Source organism: Natrix helvetica (genome assembly GCF_964273705.1).
Source record: "Natrix helvetica genome assembly, chromosome: 6".
Lineage (NCBI taxonomy): Eukaryota > Metazoa > Chordata > Lepidosauria > Squamata > Natricidae > Natrix > Natrix helvetica.
The window spans coordinates 82,945,163-82,961,697 of record NC_138553.1 but is presented as its reverse complement, the minus strand read 5'-3'; the positions used below and the strand labels follow the sequence as shown (position 1 = coordinate 82,961,697).

Here is a 16,535-nt window from a genome sequence, read left to right as displayed (position 1 = left end):
TCTCTCTCTCTCTCTCTCACACACACACACACACACACACACCGGGACATTGCGACCGTCGTAAATATGAGTCAGTAGCCAACCGCCTGAATTTTGAACACGGGGCCATGGGGATGCTTTCAACGGCCGCGATTGTGAAAAATGGCCATAAATCACTGTTTTCGGTGCCGTTGTATATTGGAGCGGTCACTAAGGGAACGGTTGTAAGTCGAGGATTACGTTTGCTGTCTGCCTACTGATTTGAAGACCTACATCGTTAAGTCCTGACTGTGTCCTTCTCTGTCTCGGTCTACGTTTAAGGCCTAAGATCAACAGATAAAAAGGCCTCTTTAAGTTTCTGTGTTTGCATTTATGTTGTCTGTTCCTGCAGGAGATGGAAATAATCCCTTTTAGGATTTGAAACGTATTTTTTCAGCTGTACTGCAAAAGCTCCAGCGTGCAAAAACTTCCTCCCTTTGTGTAGTGTCTTTGCACACAACCTAATTGAATTAGCAACAATACTCCTCCACCTTTTAGAAAACCATTGTGCCCCCTGCGTCTTTTACTGATTTCATTTAATTGCTCTTCTACATCTGCTTTCTGGTTGATTGACATTTGCGATCAAGGTGTTCTTTTGAGCTTTGGCCCATTTTACGACCTTCCTTGCCTCACTCGTTAAGGGAATCGCTGTGGTTAATGAGTTAGCAGCCTGGGTTGTTAAGTGGATTGGCCTTCCCCATTGATTTTGCTTGGCGGAAGGTCGCAAAATGGGATCGCATGATCTTGGGACACAGCAATGATCGTAAGTGTGAACTGGCTGCCAAACACCTGAGTTTTAGCATATTTTTCGGATTATAAGATGCACCTTTTTCCCTCAAAAAAGAGGGTGAAAATCTGGGTGCATCTTATAGACTGAATACAGCATTTTTGGTCTCTCGAAACCCCGACCCTTTGCAAAAATGGCTATGCAGAGCCTTTAGGAGGCTTCCAGAGTGCTCCTGGGGGATGGGGAGAGCAGAAATGAGCAAACAATGGGCCATTTTTTGCTCGTTGTTCCCCGCCCCCCAGCCCCCAGGAGCACTCTATAAGCCTCCTAAAGGCTATGCATGCCCTTTCTATGACAAAAAATAGGCCTGTTTTTGTGGAAAATGGGCTGTTTTGGGGAGGTCTACAGAGTGCAAAAACTTTTTTTTAAATTTGCCTTTTCAAAAACTTGATGCATCTTATACTCTGAAAAATATGGTAATTGCGTGATCATGGGGATGCTGCAATGGTCACACTTGTGGGAAATGGTCCTAAGTCACTTTTTACAGCGCCGTTGTGATTTTGGTCACTAAATGAACTGTTGTAAGTTGAGGATTACCTATATCCTATTCTAATGATTCCTATTGGTATTTTATGACTATTATACTTCTATATCTATATCTACATGTAGACTATATTTACCTTTCTATTATCCTTATGAGTTTTATCCCTAACTAGCCGATAACCCGGAATTGCCTGAGTATTTATTTATAGGGGGAAAATGTCCGGACCAAACGTAATTTCTAATGTTGGATTTTCCCCCTTACCAGAGGGAGCCCCCTTGTGGAAGACTGGGAAGCCATTGCCATGGCAATTCCACTGCACTGTACAGTAGAAGCCATTTTACAGCAGTACGTTAGAAGCCGTTTTAAGGCACAACAGGCTGTATCTTAGCAGAACACACACATTGAGGGAAGTTAGGGCTGTCTTACCCCCACAGTATTTGTCTCCTGAGAGAAAGTCATCTGTGTACCAAGTGTGGTTCAAATTGTTCAAGGCATTCCAGAGTTATGCTGGAATACACACACACACACACACACACACACACACACGTTTTTATATAGATAGATAGATAGGAAAGGAAAGGTGAAAAGGCTAATTGTCTATGGAGAAACTCAATCATCCAGGTCATGGTTGCTTTTTTCAAGAGGCAACTGGACTTTCTGATTTCCTTTGAAGAAGTTTCGCTTTTCCTCCAAGAAGCTTCAGGAGAGCCGAAGAAGCTTCTTGGATGAGAAGCGAAAGGTCTTCAAAGAAAAAAACCAGAATGTCCAGCTGCCTCTTGAAAAAGGAACTTTTGAGAAGCCTAATAGTAAGATAGTCCTACCACGGAATCAGATATCCTTAGGCATAAGACAGTGCTGTGTGGGGGGGGTATATGTGTTGAGCAGGGGGATCACACAAGGGGAAATAAACATCTTTGCATCCAACTCTTCTTAAAACCCTCCAGTGTTGGAGCCTCTACAACTTCTGGAGGCAAGACATTTCCTGACAGTGAGGACAATTCATCAGTGGGACAGCTTCCCTTCAGAAGTTGGGGATGCTCAATCCCTCGAGGCTTTTAAGAAAAGATGCCAGCCAGCTGGCCTTCAGGTTTCTGGCACGCCTGTGCCTGCTTTTTCGCCATTTAAGCCTGAAAAAAGGCCTGGAAAACGGCACAGAAAATGGCCAGAAAAAGGCCCGAAAATGGTCTGTTTGGGGGGCATTTGGGGGGCTGTTTTCAGGCCGTTTTGTGGAGCTCCAGCGCCTGTGAAGAGCAGCTGGCTGGTCCACATGCGCACTCTGGAAACCAGTAGAGCAGCTGGTGCCGGTGCACAGAGAGAGGGGCCATAGGTTTTGCCATCCTGGATCTAGATTCCTGCTTCTGCAGAAGGTTGGACTAGAACAGGGTTCAGGAACCTTAAACCTTAAACATCCAAAGAGCCGTTTGGACCCATTTCCCACAGGAAAGAAAACACCAGGAGCCACAAAACTCTTCCCGTGCCTGACTATTTCCTGAGCGGCCACAGAACTAGGATATGTAGTTGAATTAAACGTTCTGTTTTCTTCTGAATTTTTTCTTTTCTTGGAATTATCCATGGTTTCTCTACCGGGGGTCGAAAAGCTCAATAAATCGCGTTCTGGCGTGTGTCGCACATTGGCAGTTATGATGCATATTTTGAGCGACAGGGGGTTGCTGACCCCTGGACTAGAAGATCTCCAAGGACCCTTCCAACAACGTTCTATTAACAGAAGAAAAGAAGGCCTTTAATTATGTATTTCTGATAAGGTAGGGTCTCCTTCATGGGGCTGGACAAGAAGACCTCCAAGGTCCCTTCCAACTCTGTTATTCTGTTAACGGAAGAAAACAAGGTCTTTAGTTGTGCTTCATCACTGGAGGCTTTTAAGAAGACATTAGACAGCGATTTGTCTGAAATAGTACAAGGTTATCTGCTTGAGTAAGGGGCTGGACTAGAAGACCTCTACGCTCCCTTCCAACTCTGTTATTCTGTTAAAACATTTTGTCAAGAAATTTACTACCCATGCCGATTGCCTCCAGAAATTGTGGATTGATGCACAGAACCATTTATGTCCTGAAAATACAGAGCAATAATAAAACATTTAAGCCGCCCTGGGCTTGGGATGTATTGGTAGTTGCCAAATCAAGTCATTATTTTTTCCTTTGTGAAATGTGTAATGCCAGAAGCATTGGAAGTTATCCAACGAATTAGTCTCGGCCCTGTTTGTGCTGCCTGGGCTGGCTTCTCTTAAGACAATGTGACACCCTCTTAAGAGAAGCGTAATGTCTGGAGAAGCTCAGGCCATCTGTTGCCTTCATCAATAGGTTTTTCTTGCTTGTTCGCTTATTGTTATAGACCCGGGTTTCACCGGTAATAAAACTCCTTATTCATTGCAATGGATCTGATCCTTTTCCTGTTTCTTTAGACCTTTCTCCAGGAGGCAATGCATTTTTCCCTTAATTAATTTGTGGCTTCAACGGTGTCCTCAGAATGTCGTTCCCTTGTTGAGCCTTGCTCAACAAAAGATCAGAATCTCTATCAAAGAGCTTCTTCTTCATGGCGTAACCATAACGGTTTCTCTGTCCAATTGTGCTTGACTCTAGGGCAGAGTGTTTATATCTGATTCTTAGTGGAGGGAACCAGCGTTGTCCGAAGACATTTTCCGTGGCCATGTGGCTATATGGCAAAGGTGCATGGAACGCTGTTACCTTCCCACCGAAGTGGTACCTACTGATCTGCTCTCATTTGAATAGAATAGAATAGAATACAGAGTAGAGTAGAGTAGAGTAGAGTAGAGTAAGTAGAGTAGAATAGAATAGAAAATATAGAGAGTAGAGTAGAGTAGGATAGAGTAGAATAGAATAGAATGGACCTTGGAGGTCTTCTAGTCCAGCCCCCTGCTCAAGCAGGAGAACCTATACCATTTTAGATAAGTGACTGTCTAGACTCTTCTTAGAAACCTCCTTTAGTTTCTCCTTAGTAATAATGCAACCATAATAATCAGAATAGTTGGAAGGAACCTTGGAGGTCTTCTAGTCCAGCCCCCTGCTCAGGCAGGAGAGCCTCTACTGTTTCAGGCAAGTGTCTGTCCAGTCTCTTCTTAAAAACCTCCAGTGTTGGTTGGAGCACCCACAACTTCTGGTGACAAGCTGTTCCACTGATTAATTGTTCTGTCAGGAAATTTCTCCTTAGTTCTAAGTTGCTTCTCCCCTTGATGAGTTTCCACCCGTTGTTTCTTGTCCTGCCCTCAGGTGCCTTGGAGAATAGCTGGACTCCCTCTTCTTTGGGGCAGCCCCTTAGATATTGGAAGACTGCTATCCTGTCACCCCTAATTCTTCTTTTCTTTAGATTAGCCAACTCCAAATCCTGCAGCCATTCCATTTGCATGCTTTTCAACTGCTAGGTGGATAAGAGCTTGAGCAAGGGACGGGAGCTCACCCCACCATGCAGCGCTCGGGTCTCGAACCCAGGCTGACAGCTTTCCAGTGACAAGCTCAGCAGCTTTAACTACACCATTTCAACAGAGTCTGTTTATAGACTAAGCCCCAATCAAGAATTCTGCTTTAGAAAATATTATGCAACGGCTCTAATCCAGAAATCTAAATCTAAGCATATTTTTTCCCCTCCCGAAAGCTTTTCTGTAGCCCCAGTTGCTTTGGTTGCCATGAAGATGCAGGAATCCATCTCTGCACATGGGTACATTTTGCGTTCTTTAAAATAGGAAGCGTTTGGCCACCGCTAATTACAGCATCAGAGTCCTGGGTGGCAGGAATGCCACATGGGCGTGCTGAGAACTGTAATTTGGCAAGAGTTAGAGTCCTCTCTTCTCCCAGATTTAAAAACCTGATTTTTCCTTTTTTTAAAGCAGTATTTTATTGTTTTTCCTCCTCTATAACATATTACAATCATCACCTTAACATTGTTATGCCATCATACCTGTATATATCGATCTTATATCGCTTCTATATTTATATACATTCATCTACAGTTCTATACATTTCTCTATTGTTTCTTGGCTGAATTAACTTTATTCCTGCTATGCAACCATTTATACCAATTATCCCAAATTTCAAGTATTCAGACTCTTCTTTGTCCTTTAATCTTAATGTTAACTTGTCCATTTCTGCACAATCTAAAATTTTCTGAATCACTAGTTCATCTGGGAGAATATTACTTTGTTTCCAGCACTGGGCAAATGTTATTCTAGCTGTAGTCAACAGGTGTATCAGTATGTATTTCATTTCCTTTCTATATTTCCCCTTGGTTATTCCCAACAGAAAGAGTTCTGGTTTGTATTCTATTCGTTCCTCTGTAATTTGTTGTATCCATTTCCAAATTTTCATCCAATATTTTTGAGTTTCCGGACAGCTCCACCACATATGATAGAAAGTCCCTTGCATTTTTTTTGCACTTCCAGCAGGTCGGATTCATGTTCAGATTTTGCCCAATCTCATTGATGGTAAATGCCAACAATAGAACATTTTGTACATGTAAAAATCTGATTTTTTCAAGGACTTGAATTTGCAGTAGGAGTGTGAAGGATGGAAAGTTTCCCTCCCACCTTCAATTAACGAGGCGCGGATCGCAGCCCTTCCGAGAAGCAGGAAGTAAGAACGAACTCTGGTTTGTGACTATAATAAAAGATGGAACCCCAGAAGGAGGGAGAAAGGAGAGGGAAAGAAGAAAGGGAAAAAGAGAGGAAGTAAGGAAGGGATAGTAAGAGTAGGAGAGAGGGTAGGAAGGGGAAGAAGAGAGGCGGAGTGGGGAAGAGAGAGGGGAAGAAGAAAAGAGAAAGGAGAGGAGGAAAGAAGAAGGTAGAGAAGGGAGCTTGGGAGGATGGAAGAAGTAGTAAGGTTGTTGTAAAATAAGATGGACGTGCGGGGCGGAAGGAAAGGAACCCCGATTATATTTTAAATTTTTAAAATGAATTGTGATCATTGTTAAAGGATATATAAATATCAATAGTACTTATGAGAATGTATATTTGTGAATGTATATATGAGAAAGAAAAATCAAATTAAAGATGGATTTATTGTTTGAGATAAGACCTTCCCCAGGCTTTGGATTGTTAAGTGCCCTCAACACTTGACCAAAGATGACACTACAGTTGGTGGGCGAAATAATTATAAGGCGTGATTACTCTTTCTTCATTCTATGAATACAGTTCGTCCTCAACTTACAACCATTTGTTTAGAGACTGTTCAAAGATATGACGGCACTGGAAAAAATAACTTATGACCGTTTTTCACACTTATGACCGTTGCAGTATTCCCAGGGTCACATAATCGAAATTCAAATCCTTGGTAACTGACTCATGGTGGTAACTGAACTCATATGACCCCCTTTGGTGACCTTCTGAGGCAAGCAAAGTCATGGGGGATGCAGAATCCACTTAACGACTGTGTGACTAACGTAACAACTGCAGTGATTTGCTTAACAACCGTGGCAAGAAAGTTTGTGAAACGGGGCAAAACTCCCTTATCAGCTCTCTTGCTTCATTGCTAGGGTTGAGAAATACTTCCTTAGTCTACCTTTTCGGTGGGTGTTGATGATGATGATTATTGTTTTTGCGGTTGTTGTTATCTTTTATTCATTAAACATGAAACTCAAGACAACTGGATATTTAAAAGTGTATCGCAAATACTGGTGCTAATGGTTGATACAGGTTGCTGCCAGCATCCTAGGTATCAACCCAGGTGTCTTCTTAAAATGTACGATGTTCCGAGGAGCGCAGTTTTCTCCAGTTCCGCTGGTGTCATAGCAGGAAGCTGCAATATCTTGATGTACAAGTTTGTACAATTCTTGGACGTGGTGCCAAGTGCCCCGATGACCATGGGTATCACTGTTACATGCTTCATCCACAGCCGTGTAGTTTTGATGGTTCTGTGATTTTTTTCCAGTTCTTTTTCTGGCATCTCCTGGTACGGCATCAGGGGTGGGTTCCTGCCAGTTCTAACCTCTCCTATAGAAGAGGTTCCACAAATCTACCGTGCCGTTTACAACCGGTTCCAGCTCCTTCCCCCCGCCCGTCCGTACATCATCAAGATGAAGAGCGAGAGGAGGAATTCTGGGAGTTGAAGTCCACAAGTCTTAAAGCTGGCAAGGTTGAATACCTCTGGGGTTTATTTTTTCCAAAGGGTTAGGGGTGCGAGGGTCTTGTAACTTGACAGCTTTAAGACTTGCACACTTCAATGCCAGAGTTCCTGAGCCAACATGACTGGAGGAGGAATTCTGGGAGTTGAAGTCCACAAGTCTTAAAGCTGTCAAGTTTGAACACCCCTGGGTTTTTTTTTCCTAAAGGGTTAGGGGTGAAAAGGTCTTGTAACTTGACAGCTTTAAGACTTGCACACTTCAATGCCAGAGTTCCTGAGCCAACATGACTGGAGGAGGAATTCTGGGAGTTGAAATCCACAAGTCTTAAAGCTGTCAAGTTTGAACACCCCTGGGGTTTTTTCTCTAAAGGGTTAGGGGTGCAAGGATCTTGTATTTTTATTTATTTTTATTTTTATTTTCTTCACATTTCTAGACCGCCCCCTCTCCCAAAAAGGACTCGGGGCGGTGTACAGTCCACACAACGAGCAATAAGTATCAAATACAAATATAAATACAGATATAAATACTTGACAGCTTTAAGACTTGCACGCTTCAAGGCCAGAGTTCCTGAGCCAATATTTTGGTTGCTAAGCAGGAGCGTTGTTAAGTGAGTTTCACCACATTTTACAAGTTGGCCACGCCCACCCAGTCACATGGCTGCCAAACCACTTCCACCCAGTCACATGGCTGCAAGCCACTCCCACAAAGCAAGCCACACCTACAGAAGAGGTTCTAAAAATTTTTGAAACCCACCACTGTATGGCATTCTCAATAAATTGTACGATTGTCCAATAAATTGTAAATATTATTATCCCTTTTATTCATTAAACATGAAACTCAGTCAACTGAACATTTAAAAATGTATCACAGATACCATTGACTGGCCCTAATGGTTGATACGGGTGGCTGCCCGCATCTTAGCTACCAACCAAGTATCTTCTTAGGATGTACTATGTACGGACATTATTATTATTATTATTGTTATTATTCTTCATTATTATTCTTCGTGTCTTGTTTCGTTTCCTCCTTCAGATTTATCAGAGGAACAGAAATTTATACACAGTGGAAGCCAACAATGCACGACAACTAGTGGAAAGTGCAGCTCAAGACATTGAGAAGCTCCTGAGTAACAGATCCACCGCCTTGATAGTAAGTGGAACCTCACGTTTTCTAGTCTTCATTCCGAAATGGATGCATAATGGCACTTTATTCTTCCTCTCACCTTCCAGTCTAGTTGAAATATTTCATACGTTTGCATTTATTAAATCTGTGCCAATTCTTCAAACGTGCGGAGATTAAAACCCGGGAAGAGCATGTCCGAAGCATTTCTGAAGGATCAAAGCAGCTGCATCTTTGGGTGCGGGCAGCTGCTTCAGAGATTTAGCAAAATTGTGGGCGCGCCCTGCCAGATTGCAGGTAGTCCTCAATTTACAACAGTCCATTTAGTGACCAAGGTTGCAACGGCACTGGAAAAAGTCACTACGGCCATCGTAGCATCTTTATGATCATGAGATCAAAATTCAGATACTCAACAATTGATTCATATTTATGACGGTTGCAGCATCCTGGGGTCATATCATCCCTTTTTGTGACCTTGTGACAATCAAAGTCAACGAGGAAGACAGATTCACTTAACAACCAGGGTGCTGCCTTAACAATTGTAGTCATTCACTTAGCAACGGTGGCAAGAAAGGCCTTAAAATGGGGCAAAATCAACAAATGCCTCACTTACTGATGTGAATCTTGGTCTCAATTCTGGCTGTAAGTCGAGGACTACCTCTAACCTTCCCTCCCTATGTCTCTCCCAGCAATGTTGTTTCAGTTACAAAGGGAGCCGAGGACAGCTTCTTCGATAGCTAGACAAGGCTGGTCAAAGACATGGCTGCTTTAATGATCCCACAAAGAGGAGCTGTGTACAATCTGACAGTCCAAAATTCTGTTCGATGGAAAATACGGAACTTATGACAGTAGAGCAGTGGATACATGATGGACAGCTAGCAACGCGGTGTGTTTCTACACACATCATGACATTGTGTGAGCGCATGTTTTGTGAGTAGGACAGGAGTTGGCAACTTTAAACATTCAAAGAGCCACAAAGGTCCTCAATGGAAGCCCCCTGTTCAATTCTGGAACCGACTGGAAGTCCGGTTCCCCCCACCATAGAGTCTCTTCCTAGCACGGCGTCCTAACCAAAAGCCCAATCAATTGTGGAGCTGACCGGCGGCAAGGAGCCGCAGCAGAGCGATGCAAGAGCCACATGTGGCTTTAGAGCTGCAGGTTGCCGACCCCTGAGCTAGGAGAAGCACGGATGAAGGATACAAATCTTTCCCCACAGCACAGAGTGGGCGATAAGTTGGAAACTTAATAATTGATAGAAGAATTTATTGTTGCACAGCTGGGATGTAACTGATTAAGAAAAAAAGTGTTTTGGAGACTGTCTCCCATATTCCAGGTCTCCTCTTTCATGAATATCCTTCGGTGTCTGCGGTACAGAACGTGGTTATGTATTTCTGGGATGCAAAATCAGCTCATTTGTTTGCATAAAAGGGCAGATGCTTCGATTTTGATTGACAGGTCATGATCCCCCCCCCCCCAAGCTGCCAAATCGCTCATGGGATATTTGTATTGTCAAAGCACATGGATTTTCTGGATACCCAACCTAATTAAATACCTCGAAACCCAATAAGGCAATACAAAATATGATAGAAAGTGATTTGTCTTGCGCAGATACGTTTCCAGGGCTCTGGGAAAATTATTGTGGGATCGTGGAGACTAGCAATGTAAAATGCATTACAAATAATATTGTCAGTTTGTGATCATTCTCAATTTTTTTCACCTGCTGTTACCAGAACTATAGTTTAATTCTTAATTGCACTTATTTCCTCCCATCCCTGGTCATAGGTAGAGTTAATGAGCTGACTTGCAAACGACTGCAGCCTTTTTTTTGCTTAATATTTAGAAAACCAGAAAAACAGAAATAAAAGCTTAGGGCGTTTTAAAGAAATTTCCTGCACTTAACCGGTTTGTGTGTCGTAAGGAAAAGTGTACAGTGATCTTGTGGGACTGACCATAACAGATATACATCTTGGGAGGGAAGCTGTTAGGAATTCAAATCATCTTTATCACTCATGATAACAGAATATCTTAAATACTAGTTTAGTTGCACCGTTACGACAGCCTTTGGCTCCTTTAGAAGAGAATGTATGTAGCTCAGGGTTGAACTGTGAGGTCTTTGAGCTTGGTTGTTTTCTTACAGACATTTCATTACCTAACTAGGTAGCATCATCAGTGCTAGAAGGGAGTGGGGTTTGCTCTCTGTTTACTAAATATTATCTATTTGGGTGTTGAAAGTCTGCAAGAATGGTCTGTATGCTTTCATACAGTCATACATTCAGGACTACTACTACTACTATTACTATTACTACTACTTCTCCTCCTTCTTCTTCTCCTCCCCCCTTCTTCTTCTTCCTCTTCTTCTTCTTCTTCTTCCTCTTCTTCTTCTTCTTCTTCTTCTTCTCCTTCTCCTTCTCCTTCTCCTTCTCCTTCTCCTTCTTCTTCTTCTTCTTTTTCTTCTTCTTCTCCTCCTCCTCCTCCCCACCTCCTCCTTCTCGTTCTTCTTCTTGTTCTTCGTCTCCTCCTCCTCCTTCTCCTCCCCTCTCCCTCTCCTCCTCCTCCTCCTCCTCTTCTCCTCCTCCTCCTTCCCCTCCTCTTTCTTTTTCCCCTTCTCCTTCTCCCCCTCCTCCTGCTCTTCTTCTTCCTCCTCCTCCTCCTCCTTGTATCTTTCCTACCACAGAAAGGTAGGAAAACAGAGATGGTGGGAAATTTTGATGGGAGAAGAACTCATAAGGAAGTGAGGAGCAAGGGACGTCTGTAAGGGGAGAACGTTTTTCCAGATGCTGCTCCACTCCATCACAGTCTCACCAAGAGCCCTGTTGGGTTTTGCATCTGGTTATTGCTTTCTCGGAAAGAATTACATGCAGTCTAATTATTCAGCTTCCTCGCTTACAAGTTCTGCCTTCCTCTTTTGACACCTACATAGAGTATCCCTTTCTTTTCCTGTTTCTCTCAAGCTCCTTGCAAATTTGTGCTCGTCACACCCATGCTCACACATCCTCTCTTCTTGGGGACATAAGGAGAGCTGAAAAGATACTCAGTAAAAATATATTCCATGCAGCATCTTAGAAAAACTGCTGGAGGCCTCCCATCGTAGTGGAAACATCTCTTTGTGCTCTTTAAGCTTTCTGGGAAATACCAATATGTGGGGTTGAGATTAATGACTCTGAAATGGTTTCTCAGATCTGACTTGAGAGTCCCGAGGTTGTTAAGTAGTAGCAATAAAAAAAAATGAAAATGGACCAATGGACACTCTGGGAATCTACCAAACAGAAGATAAGAGCATTGTTGATTTTATTGAATAACATTGACTCCTGTTCTGATCCTCTGGCTCAGCAGTGGGCTTAAGAACACCACACCTTCTCCCGAAACTCAAAAGGGTAGCTCTTCCCCTCACTCCTTTCCTTGAATTTTGAATTCGAATCCAGTCCTTCATCTAGCCTGAAATGAATTGAAAGAATGATGGTATCACCACTTTCTCTCCACACTCAAATGTCCCATTCATGTGTTTGTAACTTCACTGGTTGACCTTCCTCCCTCCCTTTCCCTCCATTTCTCTCTCTCTCTTTCTCTTGTTCTGTGTGAGAGACAGACAGAGAAAGAGAGATAAACACACAGACAGAGAAAAAGAAGAGAGAGAAAGAAAGAGAGACAGTGAAAGAAGAGAGAGAAAGACAGAGAAAGAGAGAGACAAAAAGAGAAAGAGAAAAGAAGAGAAAGAGAGAGATAGAGAAATAAAGAGGAAAGAGAAAGAAAGAGGCAGTGAGAGAGAAAGAGAGAGAAAGAGAGAGACACAGAGTAAGAGAAGAGAGAAAGAAAAAGACAGAGAAAGACACAGAGAGAGGCAGAGAGAAAGAAGAGTTAGAGAAAGAGAGAGAAAGAGACAGAGAAGGAAAGAAGAGAGAAAGAAGATCTAAAGAGAGGGAGAGAGAAAGAAGCAGGGAGAGCGAGAAAGAGAAAGAGAGAGAGAGAGAGAGGCAGAGCAAGAGAGAAAAAGAGTAAGAAAAAGTGGCAGAGAAAGAGAAGAGGCAGAGAAAGAGAGAGAAAGATAGAGACAGAGGAAGAAAGAGAAAAGAGAGAGAGAAAGACAAAGAAAGAGAGAGAAAGAGAGACAGAGCTAGATAGACAGAGGTGACATTTCTCATTCTCTGTGACTCGTAGCCTGTTTTGTGCAGGCGCTGATAGAAGTAACACCTTGCCCTTCGGTTGTTGTGGAACAGCCGGAGGAGCGAATGCATTTCTGACAAAAAGAGGTTGTCTACTTCTCCTGCACATCTTAACATTCAGGTCACAGCCGAGCGTCTGGGATGTGCGGAGGAAAACATTATGAGTCACCAAGAGTCATAATCCTGGACCAGAAAATTCTGCCTTTATCCTTCAACTTTTTTCACTGCTGTCCGTGGTTCTGAAGATAAGATGGCCTTCATGTTATAACCGGTATGGCCAGGATTGAAAATTTAGATACTAAACTCACTTTAGATGATAAAGCCTTAAAAAGCTGCATTGTTGGACCCTCTTTCCACACCCTTGTAAACTGGGGGGGGGGCTGTTTTGCTACCATTGCACAGGTGCAGTGTGCAGCAGCTGCCAAAAAAGCCAACATAGTTCTGGGCTACATAAACAGGGATAGAATCAAGATCACGTGAAGTGTTAATACCACTTTATAAGTATTTTTTGTAATACTGCATTCAGTTTTGGTCGCCATGGTGTAGAAAAGATGTGGAGACTCTAGAAAGAGTGCAGAGAAGAGCAAGAAAGAGGATTAGGGGACTGGAGGGCTAAAACATATGAGGAACGTTTGCAGGAACTGGGTATGTCTAGTTTAATGAAAAGAAGGACTAGGGGAGACATGATAGCAGTCTTCCAATATCTCAGGGGTTGCCACAAAGAAGAGAGAATCAAGCTATTCTCCAAAGCACCTGAGGGCAGGACAAGAAGCAATGGGTGGAAACTAATCAAGGAGAGAAGCCACTTAGAACTGAGGAGGAATTTCCTGACAGTGAGAACAATGAATCAGTGGAACAGCTTGCCTCCAGAAGTTGTGAATGCCCCAACGCTGGAAGTCTTTAAGAAGATGTTGGTTAGCCATTTATCTGAAACGGTTTAGGGTTTCCTGCCTAGGCAGGGGATTGGACTGGAAGACCTCCAAGGTCCCTTCCAACTCTGCTATTGTATTGTACTGTATCTCTTCCTTTTTCTTTGCTCCAATCTCTAAACATGTTGTGTGTTTGCTGTATCCGAAATTGCAAGCTGATTTATCATTAGGAGGCTCCTTCGCTTCTGATGTTCTACCCACCCCAAGGGTATTTTGTTAAGCTGGCGGTACTCCCTTGTTATCTTCTCAACCCGAACGGCGTCTTTAAACTAACAAACGTTTCCAGCTGCTTTTTTTTTTTTTTGCGCTCTGGAGTAACTTCCCACTTGCCTGTGTGAGTTTTCTAAACCACTGTTCGGGGCAGCAGGGTGGTTTTTAATCTGCAACATGGACATGTTGGCCTCTACCAACTTTACCTCTTAAAAAAAGAGGGGAAGACACCGTGTGTTATTCCCAGCATCCCTCATCGCTTCCTCAGGGTTTACGGCGGAGCGCCAATTGGTCTTGAAGGACTCATTAAGAGTTGAATTCTGGAGGGGAATATGATGCAAGAAAGCAAGGGGGGCTGTTGCTTTTGGCCTGAGAACTCTGTGCCAGCCTCCGACGATCAGAAGCGCCTGCCCTTAGCCCAGCCAAGGGAATTGGCAAAATAAATCTGCCTCGCTAACACACGGCATGCAAAACGAAAAGAAAAAAGTCTGAGCAGGTTTAATTTAAAATAAATAAATAAATAAATAAAGGCGAATGAATTCTTAATGAAGTGCCTTCTGTTCTCACCTTACAAAACAGATGACTTCGGCCAGGAAAATTAATGGTTTTTTTTCCCCCACAACCGAATCAGCATTCTGTTCTGGGTATCTGTAATTCACGGGGTAGAGTTAAGTTACCGTTGTGTGAACATAGAGATTCTCAGTCATCCGGGTCATGGTTGTTCCAAAGTGCTTTTGAATCCATTTGGAACTGAAGAAGCTTCTTGGATGAGAAGCAAAATGTCTTCAAGGAAAAATCGAGTCCAGTTACCTTTTGGGAAAAAAAAACCACCTTTGGAATCACCAATGTATGTATGTAGGTAGGTACGTACACACACACACACACAAACACACACACACACTTCACATCCAGTCTGGATTAAGCCAAAGATCATCTTACTCTTACAATGGCCAAACAGATTTGAGGCGTATCTCTCTTCTACTATTGCTCTTCTACAACTAATATTTGATGGGATGCACCCATAACTCAGAAATCACACTGTATTCTGACCTAGGCTTCCCCAGCAGCAGAAGCCAAGTCCTCTTCCCCTTTTATTTAATTTACAGTGAATTCCTCTCCAGCAATGTCCCGGCCCACGGTCTTTCAAGAGAGTTCACAATGAATAACCTTTATCAGGCTTGGAGAGCGGCCAGGCAGATATCTTTCATACTTGGCAGGAATGCAGGAATAAACACATTGTCTCTTGCAAACTCCACTCCCCTGTTGCTCCTCTTTTATTCCCTATGGGAGGGGCCATTCACTGTGGTTTTCACTCCCCTGTGGCTTTATTCCCAAGTTGACCCTTGTTCCTTAGCTGTTCCCTTCATCTGGCAACTCTGCGCATGCGCACACTGGGAACAGGCTCCAGCTGTTCTTCTGCCTCACTGCTGTCTGACTCTGAAGGCAGCTGATAACTGATTAGGAGACTGGAGGCTAAAACATACAATACAATACAATACAATACAATAGTAGAGTTGGAAGGGACCTTGGAGGCCTTCTAGTCCAACCCCCTGCCTAGGCAGGAAACCCTATACCATTTCAGGCAAATGGCTATCCAACATCTTCTTAAAGACTTCCAGTGTTGGGGCATTCACAACTTCTGGAGGCAACTTCTGTTCCACTGGTTAATTGTTCTCACTGTCAGGAAATTTCTCCTCAGTTCTAAGTTGCTTCTTTCCTTGATTAGTTTCCACCCATTGCTTCTTGTTCTACCCTCAGGTGCCTTGGAAAATAGTTTGACTCCCTCTTCTTTGTGGCAACCCCTGAGATATTGGAACACTGGAGGAACTGGGCATGTCTAGTTTAATGAAAAGGACAAGGGGTGACATGATAGCAGTCTTCCAATATCTCAGGGATTGCACAAAGAAGAGGGAGTCAAACTATTCTCCAAGGCCCCTGAGGGCAGGACAAGAAGCAATGGGTGGAAACTAATCAAGGAGCGAAGCAACCTAGAAGATAAGGAGAAATTTCCAGACAGTGAGGACAATTAACCAATGGAAAAACTTGCCTCCAGAAGTTGTGAATGCTCCAATACTGGACATTTTAAAGAAGATATTGGATAACCATTTGTCTGAAATGGTATAGGGTTTCCTGCCTAAGCAGGGGGTTGGACTAGAAGACCTCCAAGTACCTTCCAACTCTGTTATTCTATTCTATTCTAAGGTGATAATTCGACGCATAAAAGAAGTGTTAAAACTGAACATGCAAAGATTTAGAAAGTTCTTGACCTCAGGAATTGGAGCTTAGTAGAAAGAGGAGGTTTACTTAAGAAACAATCAATGTAGGAGAGCAGTGAAAGACAATTCTTACAGGTCTTGTTCTGGAGAGAGCCTTTTTTAATAGCAACATTCATTTCTCTGTCTCAATTGTCTCTCTCTTTTTGGCTTCCTTCTTGCTGTTAGATTTGTGCTGTTCAGGAGGTCTTTGAAGGTTAATTGACAAATGGTGGGTTTGCTTTAAAATTCGTTGCTGCTAATTGCCTGGGTGTTATCTGAACTCAGGACCCTAAACAGAATCATAGAGAATACTGAAGCAGTAGTGTAGACCAGGACAGGAGTCGGCAATCAGCGGCTCCCTGTCATAAAACGAGGACCCAAATTGTTGGGGGCAAGATGCTGACTCTGTAAACCGCTTAGAGAGGGCTGTGAAGCACTGTGAAGTGGTATATAAGTCTAAAAGCTCTTGCTATATTTGTCAGTGCT

At 43.0% G+C, this 16,535-nt stretch overlaps 1 protein-coding gene across 4 annotated transcripts in view; it reads left to right on the top strand.

Annotated features, from left to right (window-relative positions):
- CACNA2D1 (calcium voltage-gated channel auxiliary subunit alpha2delta 1) overlaps positions 1 to 16,535 on the top strand; it is a 333,903-nt gene that overhangs the window by 53,674 nt on the left and 263,694 nt on the right. For all 4 annotated transcript variants that reach the window (XM_081957523.1, XM_081957522.1, XM_081957524.1 and 1 more), the window contains exon 3: positions 8,409 to 8,525. In XM_081957523.1, coding sequence (XP_081813649.1) covers positions 8,409 to 8,525 — 117 coding nt within the window. The remainder of the gene's footprint in view (positions 1 to 8,408; positions 8,526 to 16,535) is intronic.